Source organism: Dromiciops gliroides, chromosome 2, assembly GCF_019393635.1.
Source record: "Dromiciops gliroides isolate mDroGli1 chromosome 2, mDroGli1.pri, whole genome shotgun sequence".
NCBI lineage: Eukaryota > Metazoa > Chordata > Mammalia > Microbiotheria > Microbiotheriidae > Dromiciops > Dromiciops gliroides.
In genome coordinates this window covers 427,791,447-427,806,463 of record NC_057862.1, presented here as the reverse complement: position 1 = coordinate 427,806,463, position 15,017 = coordinate 427,791,447, and the positions used below count along the sequence as shown (strand labels likewise).

The window sequence follows — 15,017 nt, the reverse complement described above, 5'->3', positions numbered from 1 at the left end:
AAGTTTCAAGTGTCTGAGGTAGGATTTGAACTCAGGCACTCCTGAATCCAGGGCCAGTGCTTTATCCACTGGGCCACCTACCTGCCCCAAATGTTTCTTGACAGATGAAAAGGCCATCTAGGTCAGCTCATCATTTTATCGTGCTAGTGCTGGAAGCTCCAGAGATGCTGAAGGAAGAAGCTTCATTATAGTTGGAGCAAAAAAGATCTCCCTGTTTGGCTTGTTATCACTGGAGTTCTTGGAGCAGAGAGGATGGATGACCTCTTGACCCCTTCTCCAAGATGTTATAGACAGGATTTTGCTAGAGCTGCTGCTTGGACTAAATGACTTCTAAGGTCCCTTCCAGCTTGTGATGCCATCCTATGTCCCAGCAGATTCTAGAGGCAGGTTCAGTTCTCTCCTGGGTCTCTCCTCTTCCCCACTCCTTTCTTTGAAGTGTCTTAGCAAATTGCCAATTTATTTATTTATTTATTTGTTTGTTTGTTTGTTTGTTTGTTTATTTATTTATTTATTTATTTATTTATTTATTAGTGAGGCAATTGGGGTTAAGTGACTTGCCCAGGGTCACACAGCTAGTAAATATTAAGTGTCTGAGGCTGGATTTGAACTCAGGTACTCCTGACTCCAGAGCCGGTGCTGTATCCACTGCACCACCTAGCTGCCCTGCCAATTTATTTTTTAAAAATTATCTAGGGGGCAGCTAGGTGGTGCAGTGGATAAAACACCGGCCCTGGATTCAGGAGTACCTGAGTTCAAATCCGGCCTCAGACACTTGACACTTACTGGCTGTGTGACCCTGGGCAAGTCACTTAACCCCCATTGCCCCCCCCCCAAAAAAAAACACAAACAAAAAAAACCCACAAACAAACAAACAAAAAATTATCTGTGGTACATAATAATTGTTGAAGTGTAAGGGGATAACCCAGAAACAGTTAGTCAGTTAACAAGCATTTGTTATACATATTACGCTCTGGGAACTGCAATGAGTGCTGGAGATAGAAAGAAAAAGCAAAACACCCTTGGCCATTCTAATGGGGGAAACAATATATAAATAATATGGGGGTTTAAGGTATGTTTGGGGCTGAAATTGAAACCCCTGGTTTGGAATTCCTTGGTATCCTTCCCCTAAGGCCACAGCCTCAGGACATAGCTTGGAGCTAGGGAAACAATTAAGAAGCAGCTAGGTGTGTCCTAAGAGCACCAGACTAGGAGTCAAAAAGGCCTGAGTTCAAATCCAACCTCAGAAGCTTATTAGCTGCATGACTCTGAACAAGTCACTTAACCTCAATTTTCTTATTTATAAAACTGGGGATAACAATAGCACTCATCTCCCAGGGTTGTTATGAGGATCAAATGACATAATATTTGTAAAATGCTTTGTAAACCTTAAAGAGCTATATCAATGTTAGGGATCATTATTGGGAGCTATCTATTGAGTTCCCATCCTCCCTTGACCCTTTACTTTAGTGTGACTACAGAAATGGAAGATGTCCAAGGGTTCTCCAGAGGTTCCAGTCACCAAAACAAACAGAAACTAAAACTGTTTTATTACAGTATATGGTGCTTACTTACTATTATTTGGGGTGGGGGGGAGTTGCCCAACCTCCCCGTGCCAGGCTGCCTAATGGGAAAAGCCCTCTAGGCCTCATCTGGGGCTGTTTACTGGCAAACTGCCCTGGCAGGTGGTAGGCAGAGCCCATCATGCATCCTGACTGCCCCCCCCATCTGGACCTCCCACAATCAGGGAGAACCTGGGGCAACAGGGCTGGTGAGAAAGGCTGTTAGCATTCAGCCAGCTACCTCTTGTTTCTCTCTCACTTTTTCTCCATCTGGGTGGGCAGAGTTGTGCTGAGGTTTAAATATGGCCAATTATACATCTCAAGCAATAGAAATCCAACCCACCCACTTCCTAAAGCTAACCCTGTGGGGCTTTTTGGAAACAAACCCTTGATGGAAGACACAAGAAAGATATAAGGAATATATATGTTAATCAGCTCTCTCAGTCATTTGTTCCTGAGAAGTAAAATAGCATCCATAGTAGGTCTAGACAACTGATAACCTTGTATGGAATATGGGTTAGGGTTGAGTAGCTACAGTGGTTAAGAGGAGAAGTATTTTGTATTCTAGAGGGCAAAGGAAGGTTTTGAATATAGCATATTCCTCCTGAGGATGCTAGACAAAACACACTGGAATTAGGAACATTCCTTTGGTATCCAAGGGCTAGCCTCATGAATCTGTCAAAGTACTAGGGGCTCCCTTTGCTAGGAGGTCAGGAGGAGAGTGTTATTATTACTTTCTTAGCATGTGCTATTAGACCTAACCCTGATAGACACTGGTAGGTGGCAAGAGAAGTCATTCATTGTTGTTTGCCCTCAGGGAGCCTACAATATAAAGGAGTAGGAGTGTGTGATCACTAAAGTTCCTTTCTGCTCTAATATTATTTATGGTTCTAGGTACTGGCAATAAAAAGAAATATGAAATAGTGTCCCTGCCCTCAAGGGAAGTGTGGACACGTATACATAAAAGTGAGTGAATGAGCCTACTATGTGCAAAGCCGAAGCTAAGCATAGGACACACAAATAGGGAAACAAAAGTCTTTCCTCTCAAGGAGCTCACGTTCTAAAAGAGACAAGACATATATGGAAGGCTTCAGCTGAAAGTCAGATGGAAAAATCCCAGGATCCTTAGGGTGCAGCAGCAAAGCAGATATCGATGCTTCTTCTTTCATATCATTTCCACTGACAATGGCAAGGATTTTGGTGGCAAGAACTTTCCTTTCTGAGTCTTCCATAGATGTGGCTTTAGTGCCTGCAGAAGCTGCATCATCACAGGGGACGCTCTCTTTCCAGGAGGAGGAGTGAAGGCACTGGATTATAAGCATTGCTATATTATAAGCATTGCTGTATTATATGCATTGTATATTATAATCATTGCTAACATCCTAGGCTGACTCCATCAGGGTGTGATGGGAGATATCCCATGGTGGTCATGGGATAGTGGTGGTGGTTTGACTTGCCTGGTCTCTGCTGCCTCTTGTCTCTCTCTCAGGCTGTCTAGCTGCTTCAGCCAGGCTGACTTACCTGATACAAGGGAGTGGGTGTGAAGAGATGAAGCTATCCAAGGTCAGAAGAGCTAGAGATGATTGTAGACTGGGAAGGGCTTTTGGAGGAGGTGGGATTTGAAGAATGGGTAGGCTTTGGATGGGCAAGAGGGAAGAGGTCAGAACATGCCCCTTAAACAATGGAGAAAACAGGAAGACTCATGACAAGGAAGAACCTCCCAGAGTGGGGAGATAATCAGAGAGATCCAGAGGCAGTGATGGCACAGTGCCTGGCCCATGACTGACACTGAACTTGATGGCTGATTGAAGCAGCAGGAAATTGTGAATGCCAGGAGAAAACAGCCTCTTTTGTCTTGGTGGGGCAGGGAGGCTCAGAGGTGCAACCCTGATTGTAACAGAGACAGTTTGATAAAACAGTTATTAAGTGACAACTATGCATAATTCACTGTGTTAGGTATAGGGCACACAAGGGTAAAAATAAAAGTCCCTACTCCCAAGGAGCTTATACTCATTTGGGCCAGGGGAAGGGAATACAACACATACACAAATAAGTAAAATTTAAAAATATACAAAGTAATTTTAAGAGAGGTAGTGTATTAACAAGGAGGGAATCAATCAATTAACAAATGAGCATTTATTAAGCACTTACTATATACTTAAAGAACTGTGCTAATTCCTGGGGATACAAAGGCCAAAGTGAAAGAGTCCCTTGCCCTCAGGGGATGGATATTTGGTCAGGGGAAAAAAAAACCACATAACATATATAGGCATGAATAAAATATATATGTGGGGAAGTGTTCATTGACCTACTCAATCAAGCCACCCCACCCCCACTCAAAGGAAATGATAAGTTCTGGATCAATCTCAATTCTAGGTTTTAGAGCAAGTAGGACAAAGTCCTCGGAACTGGAATGACATTGCCCAGGTGTTGTGTTTGAGTCTAGGAAACTTGGTCATGCTGCAATTAGGAAGCAAGTTGAGCAGGGAATCATTTCAGAGGTTGGGGAAAACATGGTGATGGAGTAAAACCCTTGAGGAGGAGCTGCCTGGGGGAAAGAAAAGTCCCTGGGGTAATTTCCAATGCTCATAGCTAGAAATCCCTTTTTCCCATTAGTGAGTTTCCCCTTAGGCAGGGGAGTTTCTTTGTTGGGTTCCTTGTCTGTCCTTCTGTCCCAACATCCACACTACAGCCAGCTGAAGGCATGGGGACAATGCTGAGACACTTATGGAAGATGTAGAGTCCAAAGTCTTCTGGATCCTGTTGCAGCTCACAAGGCTGCAGGGATGGGGAGGAAGGAGACTCAGGCCAAGGCTAATAATAGCAGGGCCTCTCCTTCCCTCCCAGGCAATTCTTCCCCTGGGGTCTTTAATAGAACAGCATGTTTGTTTCTGCCTCTCCAATGACTTCCTTCTCAGCATACTTGATAATTTACAGAAGACTCCTGGGTCTTGACCAAGTTTCCACTCCAGTTCCAAGGACTTGATCTAAAGCCTATGATTGAGATGGACTGATTGGGCACCTAATGCCTTATTTTAAGGAAGATAAAGTGATTTGATTGAGTAAATCAATCAACCCTACCCTTACATATATAAAAGAAATGCAAGGCAAGTTTTTGGAAGAAGTCACTAGTAGACAGGGAATGAGAAAAAGCTTCATGTAGAAAGAAAGAAGGATTCTAAGAGGAGGAGTGCATCAAGACTACATGCATTTGAGGCGGAAGGAGGGGAGAGCAGCCAGGGTAAAGGGGCAGAATTGAGATCATCAGGGATCTGGAAGGGCCTCATGCTATGGAAGAAGCTAGGGATGGATTGAATGGCAGAGACAGAGAGAGAGAGAGACAGAGACAGAGAGAGAGACAGAGACAGAGACAGAGAGAGAGAGAGAGGAGAGAGGAGAGGGAGGAGAGAGAGGGAGGAGAGAGAGGAGAGAAGAGAGAGAGGAGAGAAGAGAGAGAGGAGAGGTGAGAGAGAAAAGAGAAGAGAGAAAGAGAGGGAGAGAGGAGAGAGAGAAGGAGAGAGAGGGAGGGGACAAGGGGGGGTGGGAGAAAGAGGGAGAGAGAAAGAGACAAAGTTGCTTAGATACACATATCACTTCCTTTCCCCTTTTCCTTCTTTCCTTCCAAGCCTCTTCCCATGTCGTCTTCTTCTTCTTTTTTTTTGTAGAACATGCCCAATGTTCGGGATCACGATGCCTCTGTCTATCTCCGACTCCAAGGGGATGCCCTCTCCGTGGGAGGTTACGAATCCAACCCAATCTTCTGGGATGAGGTGAGCAGTACTCTGGTGACAATGGCCTTGGGAGGAAGAAGGAAAAGCCATCCTGATCCCCTTCTTATCAAGGTTGAGAATTACTGAGGATTAACTATCAGTTTGCTTTGAACTCCTGACCCAGCACCAGCAAGCTGTGGACTTGTGGCTGTCCAGCTTTGAGGGAGGCTACACAGAGCCATACACATTCTCTTGAGTAATCAATCCCCTTTGTAAGAAAAGGCGCACACTTGTGAGGTAGCCAGAGTTAAGTATCACAATTTTCTTATGGGGAACAGCAACAGTTTCACGAGATGGTCAAACCTAATTAGTGGCATAAGGATTGGATCTGTGATTTCCTTGGTCTGGAGAACTCTCAGGAGAGAAAACTCCCTCTCCTAATGCAGTATGCCACCTGGATCAACAAGGTTATGTGACTTGTCTGGGGTTCCTCCCTTCAAGGTCAGCTTTCTGGCCATTGAAGTATGACCAAATTGCCTCATGCCTGCAGATACTGAAGTAACCCAAGATGAAGTAGAGGAGGCTTAAAGGAAGGAACCTGAACTCTGATCTTCCTGTAGCCACTGGCTCCTTTTCTGTGGTTACTTGTGATGGTGACTTATCTTTTAGCCTCAACCCTCCCTCTTCTAGTATCCGAAATGTACCTTTTCTAAGACCCCTCTTGTTTCTGCAGGTGTCTGATAAGTTTACCTTTGGACTTTTTGATCTGGATTGGGATGTGTTTACCCAGCACATTGAAGGTGCCATCAACCGAGTCCCAGTGCTGGAGAAGACAGGGATTAAATCTACTGTCTGCGGCCCTGGTGAGTAGAGCTGTCTCTTTAAGGTTGGAAGAAATCGGGGTTAGCTGAGGTTTTCTCACCTGAGTGACCTTGGTCAAATCATGTAGCCACTCTGTGCCTGTTTCCTCATCTGTAAAGTTAATAATAAAATAAAAATAACAACAATGATCCCTCCCTTGCCTAAGTCCCAGGGTTATTATATTATGAGGGTGAAATGAAATAATAGACCTACAGCGATTTAAAAAAATAAATAAAGTTGATTATACATGTGAGGGGATTAGGATTATTCCTCTCCCAGCAGGGACAGAAGCTATTTCTATCTGGGGTCTGCATCCATGTGGAGGTAGCAACAGAGACCCAAGAGAGCAACAAGAACAACCTAAAAAGAGGTGGTGTTCTTCCCCACCCCTCCCTGCCATGAGTTTCTGCGCCCTGATTCACCTTCTTTCTCTGGCCTCTGGGGAGAACTGAAGGAGTTGGAAACAGACGTGGGATGTAAACAGAATGAGCTCAGCTCCTAAAACACTCCCACCTTGAATTTATTTATAGCACCTTTTTCTCTCCTCCAGTCTCCCTCCCCTCCCCCACTGCCCAGCCCCCAGCATTCATGTGGATCACGTCACTGAGGTAGGTGATAGCTACTTCCATTTTACAAGGGAAGAAACTGAGGCTGAGTGCAGTGATTTCCCCAAAGTGAATGACAACTTCAGCCCAGCTCTGACGAAACTAGGATAGCAGCTATCTAAATGGAGAGGAGCTTGACCTGCCTCATGGGACTTAGAGCAAAGGAATTTCAGAGATCACTTAGCCTAGACCCCTCCATTTTACACAGTAGGAAACTGAGGCTCAAGGAGACAAATGACTTGCCTGAGCTCACCTACGTAGTCATAAAAGTGGGACCTTGAACCTGGGTCCTCTACCTCCAAATCCTACACTCTTAACACTGTGTCTTGCTGCATTCTTTTTTTTTTTTTAAGTGAGGCAATTGGGGTTAAGTGACTTGCCCAGGGTCACACAGCTAGTATGTGTTAAGTGTCTGAGGCCAGATTTGAACTCAGGTACTCCTGACTCCAGGGCCAGTGCTCTATCCACTGTGACACCTAGCTGTCCCTGCTGCATTCTAATAAAAGCAATAACTCACCATCGAAAAGTACCTTATAAACATTGTATCATTGGATCCTCACAGCAATCCTGGGAAGCAGGTACTCCTTTTATTCTCTGTTTTTCAATTAAGGGAAACCGAGGCAGGCAGAAGTGAATTGATTTGCCCAGGGTCACACAGCTAGTATGGTTCTGAGGCTGGATTTGAATCCAGGGTTTCCTGAATCTGTCAGGTGCTCTTTCTACTACTGCCTGTGGCCCTTCCCTTCCCTTTTCATAAGCCTTCCATATCTTTTTTTGGGGGTGGGGAATGAGGATTAAGTGACTTGCCCAGGGTCACACAGCTAGTAAGTGTCAAGTGTCTGAGTCCAGATTTGGACTCAGGTTCTCCTGAATCCAGGGCTGGTGCTTTATAGCTGCCCCTGCCTTTCATATCTTTTCACATGCAGCATTCTGTAAACTGAAACAGCTCCGATGGGTGTGCTGGGCCCTCTTCTTCCACCTTCACCTTTCCTTTTGCAGTTCTATGATTTCATTTATTAATGCCAGTAACTTGAGGGAAGGTATTATTACACCCATTTTACAAAGGGGTAAACTAAGGCCCATAGAGGAACTTCCTGGAGGCTGCACCAACTAGCAGTGCCAGGGTCAAGACTAGACCTCCGGGTCTCTTGCTTCAGACTAGAGTATATTTTCCCAATGCCCTTTCCTTTGCCAGGGACTGGACAGTCTAGATTGGCAGCCCCTGATACAAGGCTGGGGAATAAATAGACACCACAAAGCTCCAGGCTAGTTTTCAGCTTTAATCCATTAGGCTAATAAAGAAGTATTTATCTGAAATTCAGGACACACTTCCCCAGTAGACAGATTAAGAGAAACACACACGTGAAATACCAGCTTGAATTTGTGGTATGTTGGGAAAAAAATGACTAATTTAGCCCTGCAACCTCCCCAGGCTTGTGTGGGATTGGGAGGGAAAAAAATAAGTGTTTAAAATAATACTTTCAGTGGAATGAATAACTCCTAACTTTTAATAACATTTTTTAATTAGGTGGGAGTTCCACCTTGCATCTCAGAACCCTGTTTTTATGGGGGTGGGGAGCAGTATGGAGGGAGGAAAGGAAATTTTATTTCTGATTTTTCAACTGCAGTTGATGGTCTCTTTTGGAAATGATTGTCTCTCCATGCCAGGAAAGACAAACATTGAGTGTCCTTTGGCCCCTGGGAGATAATAGGGAAGCTGGACTCCTTCAGCGGAGCACGTTTAAAGGCACAAATATCGTAATCATGATTCTGGGATTGTAGAACACTGGCAGGGACCACAGAATGTGATGCATTCAACTCTAGAACTCAGAGCTGGAAGAAAACAGGGAACAGAAAAGAGTGAAATCTAGAACATGGAATTTGAAGGGGCAGTCTGAAAAAGACTTGTGGTCGTTAGTCGATAAAAAGCTTATATTCATAATAAGCTTATTATGAATTAGTGGTTTAATATGGTGGCCAAAAAGTGCTAATGCAATATGAGGCTGAATTAAGAGAGTCCTGGCCTCCAGGAATGAGGAGGTGACCATCTCACTGTACTCTGCCCTGCTTTCACCACCTCTTTTTACTTGGGGAGACCATATTGTAGGAAGAGATTGACAAGGTGGTGAGCACCCAGAGGGAGGAGACTTGGGTGGAAAAGGAACTCATTCAAGCCATTTGAGAATCAGATGAGAGAATGGGCCAGAAGCGAAGATGAAGGGGGAAATAAGATCGATGTCTTTAAGTATTTAAAAGGCTGTTATGTGGAAGATGAATTTGTTTGGCAGTGAGGTAGTGAAGTAGATAGAGGGCTATACCCTGAGTAAAGGAAGACCTGAGTTCAAATCTTAGCTTTCATTCATTCAATAAATATTTATTAAGGGTCTACTAAGTGCCAGACACTGCGTTAAGCACTGGTGATTCAAAGAGAGGCAAGAGACAGTCCCTATCCTCAAGAGACTTAGAATCTAATGGGGAAGACAACATATTTATGCATGTATGTACGTATTTGTTCATTCATTCATTCATCTATCTATCTATCTATCTATCTATTGCAGGGCAATGAGGGTTAAGTGACTTTCCCAGGGTCACATAGCTAGTAAGTGTCAAGTGTCTGAGGCTGGATTTGAACTCAGGATCTCCTGAATCCAGGGCTGGCGCTTTATCCACTGAACCACCTAGCTGTCCCCCCACCCCCACCCCGGGAAGACAACATACAAAGAAATTTATACAAACTAAGCTACGTACAAGATAAATAGGAAATAATTAAAAGAGAAAAAAAACCACTAGGATTAAGAGGGGTTGGGAAAGACATCCTGCAGAAGGTAAGAATTTAGTTGGTACTTAAAGGAAGTCAGGGAGGTCGGTAGTCAGAGTGGAGAAAGGAGAGTATTCCAGGCATGGGGGTCAGCCAGAGAGAACAGGGTCTTGTAATCCTACACAAATCATTTAACTTCAATTTCTTCATTTATCAAATTGGGATAATAGCAGGCAGTTAGGTGGCACAGTGGATAAAGCACTGGCCCTGGATTCAGGAGGACCTGAGTTCGAATCCAGTCTCAGACACTTGACACTTAGTAGCTGTGTGACCCTGGGCAGGTCACTTAATCCCAATTACCTCCCCCCACAAAACCAAAACAAAACAACAACAACAAAAAATGAGGATAATAATAGCACCACTTCACAGGGCTGTTGTGGGGATCAAATGAAATAATATTTGTCGAGCAAAACTTAAAATGCTATGTAAGTGCTAGCAGCAACAACAATAATTATCATTATTCTGCTTGGCCATAAAGGGAAGAACCAGGAACAATGGATAGAAGTTTTGATGAAGAAAATTCAGGCTTGACATAGGACAAGCTTCCTAACAATTTAGAGCTGCCCCCTGCCCCCCGCCATGGGATAGGGCAGCTAATACCACTGTGGATAGAATGCTGAGCCTGGAGTCAAGAAGACTCATCTTCAAATCTGGCCTCAGACACTTACTAGCTGTGTGATCCTGGGCAAGTCACTGAACCCTGTTTGCCTCAGTTTCCTCCTCTATAAAATGAGCTGGAGAAGGAAATAGCAAACCAGTCCAGTATCTTTGCCACAAAAACCCCAAATAGGGTCACAAAGAGTCAGACTCGACTGAACAACATCAAAAACAAAGAAATGGGATGGGCTGCCTTGGGGGGGGGGGTGTGGACGCAAATTCCCCTCAATGGAAGTCCCCAAGCAAAGGTTGGACAATGCTTCATCAAGTCTGTTGTAAAAGAGATGCTTTTCTAGATCGAGGCGGGACTAGAAGGCCTCTGAGGTCCCTTCCAAGTGTGAGACTCAATGATCCCATGAATATCAATGTGCAATAGGACCTTAGGGATCATCTAGTCCAGTCTCCTTGTTTTACCCAACTAAGGTCCCTCAAGGGAAACTGACTTCAATACCCTCAGGTAGAAAGGAGATTAGGATTGACAATCAAGGGATTTCCACTCCATGTGGACCTAGTTGTTTGTCCTTCCCTTTTGAAGAGGACCAGTGACAACACAGGCGATATCTTGGCTTATACATAAACCGGGTTTAAGTGAAGCAGAATTGTACAAAGTCATCAGCCTCAGTCTCTCTTCCTGAGTCATCAAAGTCCAGTGGCAGGACAAAGGTCAAGATGGCTAGAGATGGGCTGGGATGCAGTGGATGACCTTGGCATCTTTGATGCCTGACTAAGCTCCAGGCATTCCATGGCACCTGCTACAGCCACTTTCATGGCTGTTGGAACTAATGGTTCTCCCCTGCCCGTTCTTCCAGGAGAGGTCTTCACATGATTGGGACAGACACCCCCCTAACTCACTTTCAGCTCTGACACCTGTTGGTTACCCTCAGCCTGGTTTAGCCCATTTGCCAAGATGGTTTCACGGTGTGGCTGCTGTACATGCTACAGCTTCTTGGAGCCACAGGGGAGAGGGGTGGATCAAGTCAATACCAAAGGTGGAAAGCAGCCCTCACACCAGAGGTGTTGGTCTTCCCTGCACACCCCATACAGCGAGGCTGATTGGTCTCTTCTTCACTGGGTGTAGGTTGGTTCACCTTGGGGAACATTCAGTTCTTTTGTCTCTTACAGAATCCTTTACAGCTGATCATAAGCCCCTGATGGGGGAGGCACCTGAACTCCGGGGGTTCTTTCTGGGCTGTGGCTTCAACAGTGCAGGTAAGGGCATTAGATCCTTGTTATAATAATGCATAAATAATTACAATGCTCCCAGCTCCAATACCTCCGGGAAGTGAGGATTATTGCTTCCATTTTGTATTTCTGATTTCCAAGCTACCAAAGTCCTATTTTGATGTCTTATTCTTTCAGGGAACTCGTAGGCCAAGGTAGGTCTTACCAACTTAGAAGGCCTTGTGAGGCAGCTAGGTAGCTTGTCACTTAATCTCTCCATGCCTCCATTTTCTCATCTGTAAAATAAGGAAGTTAGACTAAGTCTCTGAGTCCTTTCTACCTCTAAACTTATGATCCTGGATATGTAGATGGACAAATATTTCTCCCTCATTTCCTTTATCTTGGAAAAATTCTGGAAATGTAAATGGACAGATATTTCTCCTTCATTTCCCTTAACCTATCCCCTTTTCTGTAAGGGATAGTGTCCCTGTGCAAAATAAACCTCTTAAGCAAGGAAGGTTCCCAAGAGCAGACATGGTTTGAGGTTGGAAAGCTTCCTAACTTGGGAATAGGACACTAGAAACTATCCTGGAGATATGAGTAGGGGAAACCAAGTAAGGGAGCTCAGAGATGAAGTAGCTGGGATGGAGTGAAGGGTCCTGGGAAAGATAAAAAAGACAACAGGAGAACATTGCTTCCCTTTTGTTCAGGAATGATGCTGGGAGGTGGCTGTGGAAAGGAGCTGGCTCACTGGATCATCCATGGTCGCCCAGAAAAAGACATGTATGGCTATGATATCAGGCAAGTGACCTCCTTCTGTCCTTCCTGCCTTTACATCTTCCTGTCCTATACACTGGGAGCCATTCTACAGGGAGCTTGAGTTGTATTCTGCTGGAATTTAATCAATTCACTTTAACAAACATTTATTATGTGTCTAGTAGTCAGCTGGGGACCATGACCTCAGTGATGAGAATGATTATTATGATGATGTAAGGATGATGACGTGACTAGGATGACAATAACCATTACCTAGTACTTGTACTAGTACAGGGTAGATAGTATTCTTTTACAGATAAGGAAAATGAGATCTAGAGAGGTCATCCTACTGCAGAAACTCCAGTTCTAAGATTGGAAACCAGCTCTCCTTACTCTCACTCTATTGCCCTTTACATTGTGTGATACTGTCTCAGGCACAGGGAAATGCACCATCTTCCCAGGACAGAAGGGCATAAGTGGTCTTCAAGGAACCAGAAGGCAAGTCAAAGATGGCAGATACTACTTCAAGCATTAACACAATGCAACAGTTAGAAAACAAGACAAGATGAATCATAATTGTCCATATAGGTATAGTCTATATATGTCTATGTGTACATGTCTCTCTCTATATATGTATGTGTGTATATATACATATATACATATGCACACACATACATGTCTATATGATTTTGACAACTGCTGTGATAGGAGATCGAGAAAAGAAAAGCTTGAATGCATCTCTCTTAGTGGTATGAGAGGGATGCAGGAGGTACAAGGACTGAATCTTCACTTCTAGTGAGCATCTGCTCAGCACTAGGGGTATAAAGATGAAAAACAATGCAATCCCTGCCTCTGAGGAGCTGCCACTCTAATGGGGGAGGGAGGGATGAGATGTGTACACAAATAATTATGGCACAAAGTAGAATGTAGTTAGGATAAAAGGAAGGGTCTAGACAATGTGCCATACAGAATACGAGGAGGGAGAGCTCAAATTCAGCTAGAAGGCTGAAGGAAGACTTCCTGGAGGAGATGGCACCCAAGCTAGGGTTTGAAGGAAAAGAAGTAGTAGGATTCATGTGTAGGGGAATACCCTGTGCAAGTAGAAAGAAAGCAGGAGAAGGCAGGACAAAATCAGGGAAGAGCCAGTCCAATTTTATTACAATTTAGAGTGTGCAAAGGGGAGCAATGTAAAGATAAAGCTGGATAAGGTAGGCTAGAGCTAGATTGCAGAGGGTCTTAGATGCTGGGTTAAAGAGTTTCTATTTTATCTTCGAGGCAATAGGAGACATGGGGGGTGTGGAGTAGAGGAGTGATTGGGTCAGAGCTGTGCATTAGAAGGATTAGTTGGACAGCTTTTTGAAAAGATGTATTCGAGAAGAAAGAGTGAAGAGGCCAGGAAAATAATTAGGAGGCTAGTGTCACAGCCCAGCTCAGACATAATGAAGGCCTGAGCTAAGGTATGAGTAGAGAGGAGCAAACAGATATGAGAGATGAGGGCTATTTGATCCAGATTAGACAGGGGGAGATTGTTTCCCTTAATCACGTTGGGGGATAAGGGGGTGGGGCACTGATAGAAGGGGAGCTGGCTAGAGAATCCTAGGATCATAAAGGGTGACTTTGAACAAGTCTTTTGGGCAAGTCTGCTTCTGGTCCTCAGTTTTCTCATCTGTAAAATGAGGGGCTTAGATTCAAAGGACTCTGATGTCCCTCTTCACTTGGATCTATGATCCTTTGTTGCTATGATTAGAGCTGGAAAAGACCTTAGAAGTTTATTTAGTTTTAGTCCAATTATTTGACAGATAAGGAAACTAAGGCCCAAAGAGGTGGGGTGATTTCCCTATGGCCTCACAGTGGCACAGTGGTAAAGAATCTGTTGCAAACCAGTATTCCTCTTCCCTTTTTACCTCCAGTTGAAGAGGGAAAGAAGTTTTTTCTTTGGAGAATAGATTTTAATTAGGCCCTGATGGGAGGGATTTGTATTCCCCACTTACCTAGGTCAGGGTGCTATAACAAGGCTGGCGGGCATATTGAGAGCCAGTCAGAACCCAGGTGTCTGGGACCTGGGGGCATGGGTACTGAACCTCTCGTGGGGTGATAAGCTCGCTTGCTGACTCTCTTGCCTCTCTGGGAAAAGCCGAATCAATTACACTTAATAGTTTTAATGAATTTACACATTTGGTTTATCTCATTGTCTTCATTATTGCAAACAGCCTCTGCTGGACGAGAGGGATTGAAGTGACGGCCAGGCTAGGGTAATTAGATTGCCTTGTGGTGTTCAATCAGGGCTCTGCCTAATCCCCTAAATTGATAGCAGAGATGACTGGTCCAATCGAAGCAGAATCTCTCAAGCAGCCAGTCCCAGCCCTACCCCCTACCCCTCAACCTTCCATCTGTTCCCTAGCTAGGCTGCTGATATGATTATCTGTAGGATATAGATCTCCTTTAGAGAGAGGGTTCTGCTCCTCATCCCCCGCCTCACAGCTGATATAGACAGATAAAAGTCTGGCAAATGTGGTGCCTTTCTGCTTCCCCCTCCACCCCAGACCCCATTGGAATCAGAGTGAAAGGAACCCACGGCACAAGCTCTTATTTGCCAGCAGGGGACTGTCTGGGGACAGTGCCATCCTGAACTGTTGAGAAGCGAGTCTTTTTGAAACACAAGAAACAGTTTTGTAGCTAAGATGCTGCAGGGTCATCCTAGCCTGCTCAGCCAGGTCATAGAATGTCAGAGGTAGAAAGACTCAGGAAAACCAAATACAAATTGAAGGAGCTGGGATGACCCCTGGAACAGAGAACATCAGAGGTTGGAGAAGACGACGACGATGATGATGATGATGAAGAAGAAGAAGAGGAGGAGGCAGCATTTATAAAGCTCCTTAAGGTTTCCAAA

At 44.5% G+C, this 15,017-nt stretch overlaps 1 protein-coding gene across 1 annotated transcript in view; it reads left to right on the top strand.

Moving 5' to 3' along the window:
- Positions 1 to 15,017, top strand: part of SARDH (sarcosine dehydrogenase) — a 145,519-nt gene that overhangs the window by 17,225 nt on the left and 113,277 nt on the right. The window contains 4 exon segments of the mRNA XM_043989221.1: positions 5,225 to 5,329; positions 6,003 to 6,132; positions 11,333 to 11,419; positions 12,082 to 12,172. Coding sequence (XP_043845156.1) covers positions 5,225 to 5,329; positions 6,003 to 6,132; positions 11,333 to 11,419; positions 12,082 to 12,172 — 413 coding nt within the window.